This window comes from Oryza glaberrima, chromosome 2 (assembly GCF_000147395.1).
Source record: "Oryza glaberrima chromosome 2, OglaRS2, whole genome shotgun sequence".
NCBI classification, from domain to species: Eukaryota; Viridiplantae; Streptophyta; class Magnoliopsida; order Poales; family Poaceae; genus Oryza; species Oryza glaberrima.
The window spans coordinates 3,194,784-3,212,560 of NC_068327.1; the positions used below are offsets into that span (position 1 = coordinate 3,194,784).

General features: G+C 41.5%; 2 protein-coding genes across 2 annotated transcripts; both read left to right on the forward strand.

The window, feature by feature from the left end:
* Window positions 1–10,418: 10,418 nt before the first annotated feature.
* On the forward strand, window positions 10,419–11,474 carry LOC127764523 (uncharacterized). Its single transcript, XM_052289411.1, has 3 exons — window positions 10,419–10,655; window positions 10,782–11,051; window positions 11,156–11,474. The coding sequence occupies exons 1-3, from the start codon at window positions 10,497–10,499 to the stop codon at window positions 11,162–11,164; spliced, it is 438 nt and encodes a 145-aa protein (XP_052145371.1). The 5' UTR covers window positions 10,419–10,496; the 3' UTR covers window positions 11,165–11,474.
* Window positions 11,475–13,599: 2,125 nt separating this feature from the next.
* Window positions 13,600–17,770, forward strand: LOC127764110 (uncharacterized). The gene is made up of 4 exons (XM_052288943.1): window positions 13,600–13,798; window positions 13,904–14,031; window positions 15,726–15,822; window positions 17,509–17,770. Exons 1-4 carry the CDS (start codon window positions 13,706–13,708, stop codon window positions 17,515–17,517), a joined length of 327 nt encoding a protein of 108 aa, XP_052144903.1. The 5' UTR covers window positions 13,600–13,705; the 3' UTR covers window positions 17,518–17,770.
* The last annotated feature ends 7 nt before the right edge of the window (window positions 17,771–17,777 follow it).

Consider the following 17,777-nt stretch of genomic DNA (forward strand, 5'->3'; position numbering starts at 1 on the left):
AACTACTGTAGTACAGTAATACACAGAGGGCGGCATCAGTGTTATTTCTGGATTAGGCGATTAGCACCAGCTTTGAAGAAAAAAGGCAAAAATTTTACCGCATCAAATTAAAGCACGGTCACACAGACCTCACCATCAGACCTCCACGACGAAGCCAAACTGATTGATATATAGAAGCTTCCATAAAGAAAAGAGGAAAAAAAGCGAACCTTCTAAAATCCACTAGAAGGCGATCGAATTACTACCCAGCACACAAATTGGCAGTCTCCGCACGAATCCCCGCGCGCGTGCACGAAACACAACATGTATATGTAACGAGAATAAACAGGAGAAATAACCAGCTAATTAAGGAGAAACATGTATAAGGTTGCAGCACATCGAATCGCAACGAGATCACACCGCTTGGAACATGATCAGAGGCTCACGAAAGTCCCAACCTTGAGAAGCGACTCCCCTCCAGGAAAAGCATCCCGATCACATTCCAGAACCTTCTACCCGCTAGCTTTCACGCCATGCGCTGGTGTCGCAAAATCACAGCTTAAGCCCCCCCCCCCCCCCCAAAAAAAAAAAAACCCCAAGAACACTCCCCCCCTACCCCCACCCCAACCCACCCAAAGAAAGAAAGAAAGAAAGAAAGAAAAACAGCAAGCATGACATGCAAGAAGCCGAACTCCGGTGTGGATCCGAGCTGCGGATGAGTATTTTGGGGCAGGTGAGGGAGATCGGAGGACGGAAACCCTAACCTTTGCTTCGAATTCGAACAAACCAATACGGGGAGGAGACGCGGCGCCGAGGCGGAGTGGTTGGGGAGGGAAGGGGAGAAAACGAAAGAAAGGTGATGCTGAGGTGCGCTTGCTACTGCGCTGCGGTGCTCATATGCGAGATGCCTCTGCCACTTATCGGGTTAACGGGTCGTATATGGTAATATCCATCACCCTCAGAGTATCTGCTTGATCCCCTTAAAAAGAATTCTCAGTTCATATCAATATTACATCCTTTCCCCGTTTTAAGTGAAGTTGTGTATTTCCGTCTCTAACATTTGATCGTTTGTCTTATTTAAAAAAATTAAAAAAGTTAGCCGCACATAAAGTATTTATTATTCATATTTTATCATGTGCAGGCTCATCCTGCTAACTTGGTGTGCCGCTGGCAGGACAGCAGATCCACAACACTTATAGTTACTAGAAAATAAGCACGCTCGTTGGCACGTTATTTTCATAGCCCGTGTGTAGTCTTAATGTTGAAATTTTACCGAACCATATCAGAGTCGATGTGCCTCTAATGTTATAAAATTTGATTATTAAAGGTATAGTTGGTCAAAATTAGCACCTTAAAGTAAAAAATGTTTTTTATCAAGATAAGGAGTATTATTAATGGTATATTATATTTACATGTGTTTTATGATAGTTTAAAATATACATTTCTCAATACCTATTTTTTAGAAAAAATAATTTTAGTTCATTTGTTTGTGTTCTCAAATAATTATCACGAACTCAGTTTCATTTATCATCCATTAGCTAGATATGTGTTCATAGTTTTCTTTTTTTCTTCACAACATAAATAAATCTGGTCTCTTCTTTGGGATATAATGCGTGCACTAAATTATTACAATCGCAGCATACAATTATTTTCTTGCCCTTTCTAAAAAATATTACCCCCGTCCTAAAATAAGTGCAGCCATGGATATCCGTACCCAACGTTTGACCATCCGTCTTATTTGAAAAAATTGAAAATATTTAGTCATACATAAAGTACTATTTATCATCTAATAGCAATGAAAATACTAATAAAAAAAATTTCAAATAAGATGAACGGTGAAACGTTGACTGTGAATAGTGCAAAACTGTACTTATTTTGGGACGGAGGGAGTATATTTTCATGCCTCCCCCCAACATTGAAAAAAAACTATTATCGTATATATAAATTTTATTCGATGTTCTTCAACAATTGTACATATATAAGTTAAATTTTCAGTGAGCAGCTCACATAAGCTAGCTTAATAGCTACGATACGCTGTACTCCCTTCGTTTAGCCACCGTTCATCTTATTAAAGCTTTTGTGAAATATGTAAAACTATATGTATATATAAAAGTATATTTAACAATGAATCAAATGATAGGAAAATAAATTAATAATTACTTAAATTTTTTTAATAAGGCGAACGGTACTCTGTTAATGGACGGTACTCAGTTCTGTCCATCAGAATTAATCTTTTGAGTAACTCTGTTTCAAAAAGATGACGCACACCGTGAGCAACCACAACCAGACACTTATCCATCGTTAGGACTGTTTTTTTCGAACGACTCTCCCCAGAAACAACGCAAAGTATAGAGCATGAAAAAAAATTACAACTCTGGAAGATCGTAAACAAGAAAAAAAGAAAAAATGCCACCGCCCACACACCGATAGCTCTAGCTCACAAACCCGGGAGAAGGTTAGCATCGTACCGACCGCCGCTAAGCCAACAAAGGAATTCAAGTCAGATCGTCTAAAACCCAATCCTAACAACCGACACCAAACTCTACTCTAGCCACATCTTCGAGATTGAGGGAGAGAGTGAGAGAGAAGAATGAAATGGCTCTCCACCCAAGCCCTCTGATGTGGCCATCTTGCATAAGCTACGGCGCCGACACAAGAGGACATAAGTCTAAAGTGAGCCCACCAGTTGTTTGTGAGGTTTTGATAAAGGGCCTACCAAGATGACGTCTCTAGGGAGAGGAGCGAAAGAAGCACCGCTGCTGCCGTTCGTCAAGGTCTCGAAGAGAAATGAGACTGGGTTTTCACCCTACACCCGCTAGAAGAGATGGGACGACACGACAACACCCTAAAGAGGGGAAGTGACACCCGAAAAGCCGTCGTTGCCGGCCTAACCAAAACGGTGCTAGGTTTTCACCCGTCGCCCACCGCCTGCCTATCCACAGCGAATACACCCTTGCTCCATCACCGTCTAAACCTCTGTCGGCGTCCCTCGCATGCCACCACACGGGCACCCTCATCGTGCGCTCCATGCCGACTGCTCCACGCCGGCCTCCAGCATGTCGCGTTGCGCCAGCTTACCACCACCGCCAGCTATGTGTTCTCATGTTATGTCGGCCTCACGCCACCTCCACGCAGCACTCGCCGGCCACGAGCCTCCACCAAGCGCTGATGGCGCCATCACTGCCAGCCGCCGGCACCGCCCTTCCACTGACGTCGGTGTCGTCCATGCACAGTAGCCTGCTCCACCACACCCCCATAGCCGGCCGCCAGCGTCACCGCGCTGGCCTCCTGCCGTGTCGCTCCGCTCCGTCCACTAGCTCTTGCCGCACCACACGTCGTCGCCGCCCACGCCGGCTGCTCCCCGCCCAGATCCGCAGGGTGTTGGGTCTGGCTACGCTGCCCAGGAGGGGGGATCCGGTCGGGGCATTGCTGGATCCACTGTCCCATACCGGAGAAGCCGCCACCTCCCGCCCGACGCGCTCTGCTCCGCCTCCCACATCAAGGAGGAGCTTCGCCGGCTCGGTTTCCCTTGCCACCACCTTCCTAGCCGGGCTCGCGGTTTCCAGCGGCAGCAAGGCGTCGAGAGAGGTGGAGAGGGTGGCGGCGCGAGCAGCTAGGATTTTATCCCCAAGCTACCCGCATGAGAGTGACGAGGGGTTTGTTAGATTGATATTTTTAGGACACTGCGAAACCTTGAACAGGCACCACATGGCAATTCTTTTACCCACTCCCTGAGAACGCAAAAAGCTCACCTAGAAAACACAGATACAGTACAGATGTTCGCTATTACCAAAGATCGTTACTAATTTTGACACGAGGAATCTTGGGGGATAAAATCTATATCTCTTTTCCGATTCCAGTATTTTATACCCTAACTCTCTTCTCAAGCATATGAACGATTTCAGTATGTCGGCTTTGATTCGCCAACAAATTCTCGCTGCTTTATATATAAAATGTATTTGGTACCTCATAAGTTTGACGTAGATAGATAAAAGAGTTAAGGTAATTGGTTCAAAGTAACACAAAGATAAAATTATTGGATTCAAAATGAGTCCAAAGCGAAACACCGATAATAAAAGATAGCCAAAAGTAAAACTTTATAAATTTTAAATTCTGTAAAATACTTATTCATATCATGGTTGCGTATTTTCACTCTTGCTGCAACGATCTTTGCTTGCAAGGGAAAAGAGACAGCAAATGCGCCTCTGCCTCGATTCGATCGTATGCCTGTTTGCCAAGAGGACGTCAAGGCGGGGCGTTGACGGGATGGAACAACGAACTAGCATTGCCAACGTACGAAGAAACAAGTCCAGCTGTCATTTCAATGGCTGAACCAGGTGCTCGTAATAACCAAATGCTGATAAGCTGATGTCCTGATGGGTTAGTAACAATTAGTCTTTTTTTTTTTGCTCGGTGTTCGAAAAAAACAATCATTCACGATTAGGACAAATTATTAAAAAAATCGCACGAGTTATACTACCTATGTGGCCCTGTTAAGAAATATAAGGCGCAGTTTGACTATTTAGTTTTAAGCTTTGATCAATAATTTGTATAACAATATTTAGGTTTTGTTGGATTATTCATGTTCGAAAGTACTTTCTACTCCCTCCGTTTCACGATGTAAGTCATTCTAGTATATTTAGATTCATTAATATCAATATGAATGTGGGAAATAGAGAATGACTTACATTATGAAACGGAGGAATTATATAACTAAGAATTCATAACTGTAAGAGAAATTTGTTTTTGGCAGTCAAATACGCCTTATATTTCTGGGCGGAGGTAAGGAGATCAGTACTTATTTACGTGCACGCCTAATTAAGCAAACTGCTTAGCGGTTAAGTTGGGGCAATATGCGCCCGTTAGGGGAGTGAACCCGTTGGTGCAACACGTACGTGCATTGCCGTTTTGGCTGCATGCGTTAGGTCGTGGGCCCTACGACCATGCATGCATGGCTAGCTCTGTGCTTCAAATTTAAAAATGCTCTCGATGCATATATGGCTGTGTTTAGGCAACTTCGAACTTCCAACTTTTTTATCACATTAAATATTTGGACACATACATAAAACATTAAATGTGGATAAAAAAACAATTATATAGTTTGCATGTGAATTGCGAGACGAATTTTTTGAGCCTAATTATACCATGATTTGACAATGTGGTGCTACAATAAACATTTACTAATGATGTATTAATTAGACTTAATATATTCGTCTCGCAGTTTAACAGACGGAATCTGTAATTTATTTTGTTATTAGTCTATGTTTAATACTTTAAATATGTGTCCGTATACATAAAAAAAAAGTTTTACCAAAACAACTAAACACGGTCTATATATACGTTTTCTATCGGATGAACAATATATTTTTGTTCATTTGGGTGTGGATGCGTGGCCGGGTACACTGGACTAAATGATAAATGCTGGGTATACCCTTAAGGGATGAGAATGAATCGAAACTTTTTGTAATAATATATAATCATATTCAGTTCCATAGTTCGTCTTTACATTTTCGACAAGGTTGATATTAATTAAACAATTTAAACTTTAACAATACCAATAACTTTTAAAGCATTTAGTTTGAAAACATTAGAACAAACATAATGTGTATAGATTATTCTTAAACATATTTTAATAAAATTAAATGTTCAATTATATATTAATATGAACCATAGCCAAAAATAAGTTTTGAAGACCGTGTTGTTATCCGAAACGTTAATTAAGAAATGGAACCATAGAGTATCATAGAGTATACTGAAGAATATTGTTTTATGTAGATTTTGGGTTGGTTGAACGAATAATTAGTCGATAGGTGTGGCGCGTGTGGAGAGAAGCTAGGGGGTAGGGCCACACCCTAATCTCCCTTTTAAATCCTATTAAAATGCAATGAAATTGGAAACATAAAGCAAAATCCATTAGTTGAAATGTAGAGTTGGGGAAATTCATGGTCTGGTTACTCTTCAGATTCACCGTATATATAATTACCCCCTCCATTTCTAAATAAATTGTTTTGACATTCTTATTTTTTAAAAAGAGATAATCCAAAAAATGCCATTGACAAGCGTCCAAATCCCAGAAATGACATCGACAAGTGTGAGTTTCAAGAAATGCCATCGTACAAACGACTTTGTCCCAAAAATACCATTGCCGTTAGGGTTCCATCCATTCCGCGCCGTTAAGTTATATAGGATGAACAGTGTATTTAACGGTGCAAAATGGACGGAACCCTAACGGTGATGGTATTTTTGGGACAAAATCGTTTGTACGATGGCATTTCTTAGAACTCACACTTATTGATGGCATTTCTGGGATTTGGACGCTTGTCAATGGCATTTCTTGGATTATCTCTTTTTAAAAAACTAGCTTAAATGACTGTGCTTTGCTACATATAAAAAGGAAAAATATCCTAATATTTTCTAAATTAAATAAACCGTATTTTCCACGAAATATGTCATTGTCCAAATTAATTTATATGTGGCTATCCATTTAGATATAATTGTTACGTAATATTAGGAAGTTTAAAAGGTAACATGGAAAAATTAAGAGAGAATCCCTTATATACCACTCCAAATTAACCAGTTCCCTTATATGCCACTTCAAATTGGCTTCTCTCTTCTATGCTACCGGTTCAAGTTTGTTATCCCTTTTATGCCATTGCCGTCACTCAACCGCTAGTTGACATTTAACTTCATAGTAAAAAGACGCATTTGCCCTTAAGAGTTGGTATACAACCAATAATAAGTATTTTAGGACTAATGTAGCTACTGGATACAACATATGAAAAATGATTTTTTTTTCATCGCATGCAATTTTAGCCATCACCATCACAAATAAATTTTCAATAAAAGCATGAAACATGCAGTTTTCCAACAATATTTTTAATACAAAGAGCATTTTCCACTAGTTGTGACAAAATTTTGTTCACTCAAAAAGGATTAAAAATAAATTAGTTATGATTTTTTGAAGTTTACACATTTTTTACTTGAGAGGGTATATTGGTCATTTACGAAAAAATAACGTTTGACTAACAGTCAACTAACACTATAGTGCTGGGAGTAGCATAAAATGGTGAAAAAACTTAAACCAGTGGCATACAATGGAGAAGCCAATTTTAAGTGGCATATAAGAGAACTAGCCAATTTCTAGTGGCATATAAGGGATTCTCCCAAAAATTAAAACAGGAGTAAATATCTTAATTTCCTGGAAGCGCACAACATCCATCCTGCCGAGGCACACAGCCGAGCACGGGCGCTCCAGCAACAAGCTGGTGGTCTCTTGCGGGCAGGAACCCGGCCTCCATCTTCGTGTAGCCTCATCGACGTGCGTAGCCACACATCATATAGTGTTCCACACATGCCGAGCTGATCACTCGAGTCGGAGCCACGATAAACTAGCGCCGACCTCCGGCCACACTATAGCCGCCGGGCCAGGTGCCCAAGTTGGCTCGATGACCACGTGTGCGGGCCGGGACTTGGCGCCACGGACTCCGGTACCGTGGTGTTGGACGTCGGTGCCAAACAACTCTAGTGCCGCGATAGAGTCTAAATCTAAAACATGTGTTTTAGAGGATTTATTTATAAAAAATTGTTTCTGAAAGGACTTAATGTGAAAAATTAAGGCCTAAAAACCTGGCTATATGAAAAAAACAACAAAGTACGGGGCTCTCGCGTCGTCCTCATGAGGGTGGCTCGGGGCAACCCTTAGAGGCCCACGCCACCACCTCACCCCATCTAACTGCCTCGCCGTCACTGGAAACCGCGCGAGCGGCCGGAGTGTTCGGTGGGACGGATCCGGTCACGCCAGAGGCAGATCCCCTCACCCCCCTCCCCACGCGGCCATATCGGGAGTAGGTGACTCCGACAAGTGGAAGAGCCCATGGCTGTGCAATCCGGTAGAGGCGTGGGGCAGTGCGGTCTGGTGGATGCACGGGGTGGTGTGACGGCTGTACTGGTTGATGGTGGAGGAGGCCAAACGTCGTTGCCGGGAGAAGGCAGTGGTTGGCCCGCGCCGTGAGGAGGCGTGGCCGGTGGCAGCGAAGGCCGGCACAGAAGGGGGGCAAAGCCATCGGAGGCGAAGGTAGACGAGGTGTGGTGGCCGGTAGCGGAGGCCGGCACTGCGCGATGAGGGTGGTGGCACGTGGAGACTGGCCGGCGAGGGGCGCCGGTGCAGCTGTGCCCGCGAGCCGATGGAGGTTAGACGGCGGTGGAGCGATGGTGCATCAGCTGTGGATAGGCAGGCGGCTGGTGAAAACCTAGCCCGACCTTGGTCGGGCTAGCAATGGTGGCGTTGTCGTGCCGTCTCATCCCCTCTAGTGGGGTTGCCGGGTAAAAACTTAGTCTCGATTCTCTTTGAGACCTCGACGGACGGCGGCGACGGTGCTTTCGTCACTTCTCTCCTTGGAGACATCGTCTAGGCAACCCCTTGTTAAATCGTCCCAAGCAACTGGTGCAGGCTCGCTCTAGATTCTGATCCTCTTGTGTTGGCATACTAGATTAGGGAAGTTGGCCACATCGGAAGGCGTAGGGGGTGAGTGGTTCCATTCTTCTCTTTCATCCTCTCTCTCTTATTCCCAAAGATGTGGATAGAGTGGGGTTTTGTGTCGGTTGTAAAGGTTGGGTTTTGGGAGATCTCGATTGTCTGTTAACAACCAAATTTGGTAATCTAAGTATCGGAGATGAAGACTAGATCGAAACGGAATCCAAGTTCGAGATCGTATCGGAAACAGAGCAAGAATCGGCTGGACTCCAAATCGGCTACGACCAGATCGGCTGAGTCCGAGTCAGAAAGGGAAAGCCGATACAGCCGATTCCGACAATATGATTCGGTTTACGTCATCAAGCTGAGTTAATATACTTCACGTGGATTGCCACACACGGATAGAGTCCTAAGAAGGGAATTGTATCTATTAATTATGATATTTTATGTAATTTCCTTAGAGATAAGTACGGGCAAAAGTCTGCCACAAAGACTTATGGTATCTTAGAGTTTGTTAGAGATAAGAGTCGTGTCCGACAAGGACATATTTTGTAATCTCGGGTATAAATAGACCCCAAGCCCCATGTAATCAATTAACACACGTTAAAATACAATCTCGGCGCATCGCCACCCTTTTGTTTTCATTTTGTTTCGACGAGTTCTTGCTTTCGGGTTGAGCTGCATCGGTTTCGATCTTCAACTAGAGGTATGACTTGTTATGGCGGCTTGCGTTCTCGGGATTAGTGCTTCCATCATTATGATACTCTAATCCTGTCCATGTAAGTTGTCGAGTTATCATATATCTTATATAATCTCTGATAATATCGCTATCTAACCTCTAATCGGCTAATATCTATCACTAGGAAGCAGCCGATTAGGTTAAATATCGACGTTGGCTTAGATTATATAAGATATCTACCACTCTATGAAGCTTCCAATAGCTTAATTGTCTAGATATTGTCTTTTTTTTTCGTACTTATGACTGCATCAGTTGAGTTTGACCTCATAAGTCGTGCTTAGAATTATAATCTCTAGCCTGCTTCTTGGTTGTTGATTAGGGTAGTGTCGGGGTTTCAGCCGATCTTACCTGATTTAGCCTTATGTTTCATGTGCTTAATTGATATGCTAGATCCGCCCTTTATATTGAGATCTTATTGCTTTTAGATATTGCGATCTAAGTGATTTATACTGTCTCGGCATGGCGACCGATCTATCCCAATCACTTGATTTAAGTATATATCGACATAAAGATTATATACTGTTAATAACTACAGCCGATCGAATAGATTTAGTTCCTTATTTATGGATTAACTGTTATTCCTGTTTCTTGTTGATTGCAGGATCAAATCAACTGTCACGCCCTCAAACCTAAAGGCAAGATATTTTGGACATGCACTGGAGTTAAGCAGATCTCCCAGGCTTCGTGTTTTTACATCAACAAGTTCCTTTATCATGAAACAAACAAACGATACCCACACTTTAATGTGGAACATATTGATAAGTACTCATATATGTTCAATATTATAAAAACGATGGATAGATTTGTTAAAAATATTATTTTTTTTACTTCAAAGAGGGAATTTTATTGATTTCGGAAGAGAGGATTACATTCTTGGTCTATCAAGTCTAAGATTCCTGCGGGAGCACACAACTTCCACTCCTCACACGATCTAGACCTCATAGCCATTTGAGCTAAAACATGAGCAATCCTATTTGCTTCCCTCTTGATCTTGCAAACCTGCACACTTTGGAGACACTACATCATCCCTTTCGCTTCCTTGATTGTCGCTGCCCAGGGTGATCTCGACAGCTCCTGTTGTGAGAGAGCCTTGAACACCTCTACGTTGTCAGTTTCCAAGATTATTGGTGAGGAAGTGAGTGGCGTGTGGTGAGTGGTCGGGTGCGACCGTTGCGACGGGTGGTGGTTCGGTTCGGTGTTGTGGACGAGGAGTCTCGAATCGGCTTGGCTCAACCTAACCCCATACCACCCGGCGGATCAAGCTCCAAAACCCTAAAACTCAACGGAGCGAGCGCGTGGGTCGGGATGTCGGCGGCGGTGAGTGCCCTCCGCCGCGCCCTGTCGTCGTCGTCGTCCGCGGCCAAGACCAGCAGCAGCCTGCGCCGCCTCCTCCCCGCCGCGCCACTTCGCCGCGGGGTCCTCTCGTCGCAGCCCCGGCCGTCGCGCCGCAAGGACAGCATCGAGGTGCATTCTCCCCTCCCTCTCTTCCCTTCCCTTCCCATCTCTAGTCCGATTCCCCTTTCCAGCGAGCGAGGGACGGACGATCGATCGATTGATTGCTGCTTTTTGTGTAAAATTGTGTGCGTCCAGCTCTCTCGGAGTGAGGAGGGGAGGAGGCTCGCCGGCCGTTTCGACGAGATTGAGGATGCCGTGCACGCCATTCTTGTCAGGGACATCGAATCCTACCGGGCCAGCACCATGGCCGACCAAGGCTTCGTCGAGAGAAGGCTCACCTCTCTGGGGTTCACCAAGGGATATACCAGGGACCAAGCTCTTTGGCTTTCCAAGCTCGTGCTTGCATTCTTTTCTTCGTGGGTCGTAGGGACTGGATTCGCCAAAATCGACGACAGCCTCCATCAGGTCACCCATCCTTGTTTGCTCATTTGCAATTTCGCATAAGCTCAACTTTTTGTTGTTTGCACTGCAATTTGCCAATTAGTCATTTACCATCCACCCTGCTGCAGAATCTGTGATTATCACTGGAGTGGAGCGTTACACATGCATGAATTTTGTCACCCAACCTCACAGCGATCATACTGAAGATTGTGCCGCGAAAAATAAATGTGAACGTTTTATGATTCTCTTCTCTCAAGAACATTGGGTCGTATCATCTGATAATTTCCTCACACAGTATGCTATCAGAGTGAAACAAATACATAAGAATTGTGCATCTGTATGGTTTTGAGCTTAAACTTTATTAGAAAGGCTGTAAACCCATGAGATGATCTATGATCATTCCTTGATTTTGTGGTTCATCTCTTGTTTTGGTTGCGCAGATAATCAATTGAGCTGTTTCGGTTTTCTCTACGTCTAAATTCACTATATCTAGGAAATATATGGATGCTTATCTAGTTTAGCACTTGTCTCTCTTTTGATGGTGACAGTAACATTCTCTTAACTTGCTTAGTAGAAGTATTATGAATTAAAGGGATTTAAACTACTTGGCTCGGGTAACCCAAGTATATACATTCAATTATTCATGAGAACCTTTTCCATGCTATACATGAACAAGTATATGTTGTATGCCAACAATTTGAAAATGGTTGATGATTGAACTCTGAAACCTGCTACTTTGTGATCAGGACTGTGGTAACACATTCCCAAATAATGTTTCTCCAGAGTCATGCTAGATTACTATCAGTCCTCAATTATACTAGCATGCAGCCCACAAATTATTAATCTTGTGTACCGAGTCATGCTTGGTTGTTAGGTAATGATTGATGCATTCTTCATCTATATATCTATCCTTCCGCCATGATTTCGTAGTAAAGCTTTACTTCTTTTTTCGTTTCGTTTTGTTTTCTTTTTTGAAAAAAAAAGGCAAAATTATTGCCTTATATATTGATAAAGGGGTAAGAAAACAGCATTTACAAGGGGGGTGGGAGTTTCGGTCATCCCTGACCAGAAACGAGGCCTACTCTCCCAACGGAGGGAACTCAGCTAAGGACTTTGCTCCTACCATTATCCAGAGCCGTGCTTCATCCTTAGTTTTAGCCAGGATGTCCGTTTAGTGCTTGCAAGTTGCCTGAAAACTCTCGAGTTTCTTTCTTTCCACAACTTCCAAGAGACTAGGATAATTAGTGATTTTAAGTAAAGCTTTACTTTCAAATGCATAGCACAAACAATATAATGTTGATTTTGTTAGTACTTACACTGTGAAATGTTCGATTGAGCTGATATTGTGGGCTTTATAAGTTATAGCTTCTAGCTCTGCATCTATGCTTTGCAGTTGTGGAAATTAATGAAATTTGTGTTCTTCGAATCAAAGTCTTACTTCTATAGATCATTCGATTACCTAGAGCTGTTTTAGTCTGTAATGCTTGTGCTCCTGCCAATTTTTTTTTTCATGAGCAAATTTGTGTCTATTATTGGCAGGTCAATTCATGAACTGCGCCTTCCTGTTGGTTGACGGATGGATAAATAATCAAGGATTTTTTTTTTGTAGTGTGTTTACGTTTTAATGTATGGTGTGACTTCACCGTGCGGCCTACTTTGTGAAGGGATTATGATTTCGAGCTTGTTTTTATCTCAGCTGTTGTTGTGGAAGAGCACATTTCGCAACCAATGGTTCGTATCTGTAAAAATTTTTAAAAAATCTTTTTAGAATAAAGTAGCACGTCTTCGGCAGCAAGAAGAACCTCTGCTGTTTCTTACGAACCTCCTCACACCAAGTTGAACTCCAAATCAGTTGCTGCATCAGCATGAATGAACAACAAGTGTTTGATGATACAAACAGGAAGAAATGGAATCACAGAATGAGAAACAATACTCTGCAGGATGAGAAGAAACAACACTCTGATGGGTTCAAGTTGTGGTTGATAACTCGTAGAAAAATGAATGAATAGAATAGTAAAAATATTTTTATGCGTGAAACTTTTCTATGTCTGTATTATTAGTGGTTTAATAAAAAAAAGGCAAGGCTAGAAAACAACATATACTAGGATGAAAACCCCTAAAATCAATTCAATTCTAAATTTACAAAATTTTAAATTTGATTTACGGTTGATAATAATAATAAGGGGTTGTTCAGTTCCCCAAAAACTTTTCCTAAAAACATCACATCGAATCTTTAGACACATGTATAGAGTATTAAATATAGATAAAAAAAACTAATTGTACAGTTTGCATGTAAATCGCGAGACGAATCTTTTGAGCCTAACTAATCCATGATTAGCCATAAGTGCTACAGTAACCCGCATGTGCTAATGATGGATTAATTAGGCTCAAAAGATTCGTCTCGCGGTTTAGTTATGAAATTAGTTTTTTCATTCGTGTCAAAAACCCCTTCAACATCTGGTCAAGCATCCATTAAAAAATTTTCATTTTACAAGCTAAACAGGCGCTAAGGTAAAGCCGATAAACAGACGAGAGAGAGAGACGACGAAAGGGCCACACTGTAGCAAACTGTAAGCATGACAAGTGGGCCCGGTCGAGACGGAATGAGAAAATCCTAGGGTTCGTTCCCTCTTCCCAATCCGGCGGCAGCCAGCGAGCGAGAGGAGAGGGGGGAAACCATGCCCGCGTTCTCCAGGGCTCGAGGCGCCGTCCTCCGCGTCCTCGATGGCTTGAAGCGCCGTCCTCCGGCGAGCGGGGCGGCGGATACCATGGTCCCGTCTAGCTACATTTCCCTCCGGTTCCTCTTTTTATTTTCTTCTTCTTCTTGTCTTTTCTTTGAACCTTTTCGTGTTGCCGATTCCTGTTTCCCAATGCAGAGCCCAGTCAGGAAGATCCAGATGCTTGAAGAGGAGCTTCGTCCGTCCGGGGGAGAAATCTCACGAATTCTCCAACGCGCGCGCGCCCACTTGGAAAGACAAGAGGAGAAATTTGATCCTAGCTCACAGTGAGTACTGTACTATTCTATCTAGTTCCGTAGTATATGAAGTCTCGTTGCTCATTTTATTTACCTTTGATTCTTCATTTATATGCCGCTATGTCATGCGGTTAAGAAACCTGCTGGTTAATTTTGCTCAAACAATTTCACTAAACACACACTGCTTGTTAGTCGCTTGGGGATCTCACCATCTTTCCATGTGTGTATATATGCAGCACATAAGTTCATACTCATCGCATCATCCATATCTTATAGCCATGAGTTATCTTACGCAACGATCGCAGTTGGTGGCCAACAGCCATTATTATTATTTTTTCTTGTGGTTTCTGTACACCACCAGCTTCTGCTATAATATCGACACGGATTCTCATTAAAAACAGCGTTAAAGCAGTCACTTTATGATTATTGTGCTTTTAGGTTGCTTCATCGCTCGGTTAGTTCAACTGGTTGATGCTTTGCAAATACCGTGTCTCGTCTGTTTTTACAAAACATATAATTGCTAATAATCCGCATATAGACTTGGGTAATGCATTTTGTACTAAGTATAAAAGTTAGAGCTCTCTTGATAAATGCCTTCTTTTTTCCTTCACGTGGAATAGCTTGGGAGAATGAATGCTTATATAGTTATATTGAATTGTCTCTTTTCACATAGTGAATTGTCCAGCACTCTGATTGGTTACAAGTTGAGAGATGAATAAAGCATGCGTCATATTCAAAACCAGCTGTCTGTGGTGATAGTTCTGAAGGCATGTAGCTATGTGGTTGTTGCATAGGATATTTAATTTAAACGAGTCAAGCATAGTATGGTTATTTCACAAAAATGTATGAAGCTGTTGATATTTGTATTCACTGAATGTATGAGATATTTTATGTTGCCATAACATAAGAAAGAAGACGATGTCAGAATATCAGTGATCCATTAGAATCTCTACATATTCATAGTGGTATAATTTCCAATCAACCAACAGTTAAAACAATAAGAAATGCCTATGAAGCTGACATACTGATGCTATTGTAGATAGACTAGTAGGACAAGATTTCTAATGTTATAATTCCCATATTCTAACATGTGTAAGTGTAAGAAATGCCTATGAAGGTGGTAGGCTGATGCTACTATAGGTTTTGGGGCTGTACAAACAAATAATTATCACTTTTGAACAATTGAAAACCTCAAACAACTTGACACATCAACTATTACACATAATTTTAGTCTTCTTGTGCGCGGGAATTGTGGGATGCTAATATGCTATGATCCATCACCATGTCCATCTTGGGCACCACTCTGACCCGAAGGCCCAAATGAAGGTTGTGTTATTTTGCCCCTTCATCTGGAGATTAACTCCTATAACAACAAATGTTTGTGCACACAAGTTTTAACCTTTTGTTAGAAGGATCATACTAAGTTTCTATCAGTAAGTTTGTCATGTTTGACATGGCTTCCATAATGCTGTTTGAATAGTTTGACATTGACTTTAATTAAATTTCACCTTTCATTCCCACATTCGATGAACATCGTGGTCTCAGTTATTTCAGCCCATGGCGTCACTAAGTTTCTGATATAGTACTTCTCTAGGAGCATTTGTTTGCTGAGGACTGACACATTCCACTAGTGATGTGTCATCATTATAACTGTTTTACTATTCTCTACATGCATATATGTTTCTGTACAAAGAGTCCGAGACAATGATATATATATTTTGCAGGACGCCGGAGTTGTTCCGTAATGGTGCAGGTTGGCAATTAAACACCTTCTTTCTATGCCTTTTCTCATCAATCATTGCCAACTACAAGTACAATAAGGTATGCAGTGAGATCATTACATTATTCTGAATACATGCATTATGCATAAGCACATTTAGGATTCTATGAAGCTAGCATGTTATTTATACAAACCAACCAGAGTAACAAACTTGAGAATTTGGAAGAAAACAAGCCTCAATATTGCTCTGAACGTAGGCGCAGGCACACAGCTGTTCTGGCATCCCTCGTCATATGCAAATACAAGCTGCAAGATATGCTTTGTCATTTGGAATAGACTGAACACTAACAAAACTACTTTAACTAACAGCAGAAGAAGATGTAGAGCTGTTTTTTATTGCCTCTAAATGTCTAAGTTGCGACAAACTACTCCATGAATACTGGAATTTATATATGATCTATTCTGAAATCTGAACACAATTGAAATGTACAATTTTTCTGAACCTAGGTTCAATACTGTTTGCATTAGCATCAAGTAGTGGAATTAGAAGAGTTTTTTAATTTGGAAATTAAATGCGTGAACAATAACCAATACTATATTTCCTGCAATAAGGCGTTGTCCTGTACCTTGTGAAAGAAATATTCATCGATGCTCGCTGCCTCGAGTAAAGCATTTAGTGTTCAAATGGGTGGTACTCATATGATGAACTCGTTCAATTGACAGTGCACAAAACTTGAGACACCACAATCAATCCTATGGTAAAGAAAAGGGGTATAGATGAATCTGCATCCAGAAAAGTTGTATCTGTTCAGAAATGCTTTTTCATAAAATTGTCACTGAAAAATGGCAAATGAAGATTATGATATTCGTTCATCAGCTTCCTTTTTAAATGTAAAAATGGCCCACTAAAACAAAGTTCATGGTTTGTTGATCTTGAGTTAAAAGTATCTTTTGAATTTGCAGTTGAATACCGGTCCATTATTTTCACTCCAGACATTTCATTAAGTAATTTATAGGAGGGAGGGGCATTTTGGAAGCTGGATAACGATGGCCCTAGTACTTTTTGAATTTGAAACATGTTGACTTGATTAATTTTATGAAACTATAATCTTTAGGAGTAAAGTCAGAATGATGGCATAACCTCTTAGCCTCCAAACAAGAGTTGTGAATCTCAAAGGACTGGAAGGGGAGGGCCTTTCGATTTTGCGGTAGATGAAGAAGAGTGGGTGCAAAAAACTAGAAAGCTATTAGCGCATGATTAATTAAGTATTAATTATTACAAATTTGAAAAATAGATTTATTTCATATTTTAAAGCACATTCTATATAGAAAGTTTTCACACGAGACAAACCGTTTAGTTGTTTGAAAAACGTGTTAACGGAAATCATGGTAAAATCTATATCTTAATCAGAAAAGAACAGGACCTAAGTAGTGATCATACATCACAGATGGATGCTTTGGAATTAGTGCAAATCTGTGTGGTAGAAGCATAAACCACCACCAATACAAAATTTGTAAATGGTATTTTGAGGTCCAAGTTTGGTCAAAACAATCCAAATCTACTAACAATTGGTAGTGCATAAACGCTAGTCTATTAACTCCACTTGCAGGCTTCCTAGCATAAGTAATTTTTTTGTTGTCTTCATTTCCTTTACATTGTACACTAAATTGTTTTGGTGCCCGCACCGCAACCAGTTTCCACTAAATTGTTTTGGTGCCCGCACCGCAACCAGTTTTCAGAAGTTTCTTATGATGCTTTGACACGAATTGTTGATCAATCTTGGCAGGTTGATTGAGCTGTCCTTGCGTTGTGGAGGATGTAGCCGAGACGGACCACTGGTATTTGCCTCTCAGTAAAATTTGCCTCAGTAAATGACTAGTGTATGGTTGTTTTCATGATTTGGGATTGAAATTACTCCTGGCCGGTTGTTTAAATTGCACCATGACGTGTGCTCTGTGACTTAAGTAGCTGAGTACCAATGGAATTGTCTAGTTACCATGTTGTGGAATTGTCTCGTTATAAATTGTTATGCAACTGGCGATTCACAAACCCCAC

Excerpts from the sequence above, each read along its gene's own strand:
- LOC127764110 (XM_052288943.1), top strand. The coding sequence starts at position 13,706 with ATGCCCGCGTTCTCCAGGGCTCGAGGCGCCGTCCTCCGCGTCCTCGAT. Across the intron at positions 13,799-13,903 it reads GCGGGGCGGCGGATACCATG|AGCCCAGTCAGGAAGATCCA; the intron begins GTCCCGTCTAGC and ends TTCCCAATGCAG. Across the intron at positions 14,032-15,725 it reads AAATTTGATCCTAGCTCACA|GACGCCGGAGTTGTTCCGTA; the intron begins GTGAGTACTGTA and ends TATATTTTGCAG.
- LOC127764523 (XM_052289411.1), top strand. The coding sequence starts at position 10,497 with ATGTCGGCGGCGGTGAGTGCCCTCCGCCGCGCCCTGTCGTCGTCGTCG. Across the intron at positions 10,656-10,781 it reads GCCGCAAGGACAGCATCGAG|CTCTCTCGGAGTGAGGAGGG; the intron begins GTGCATTCTCCC and ends GTGTGCGTCCAG.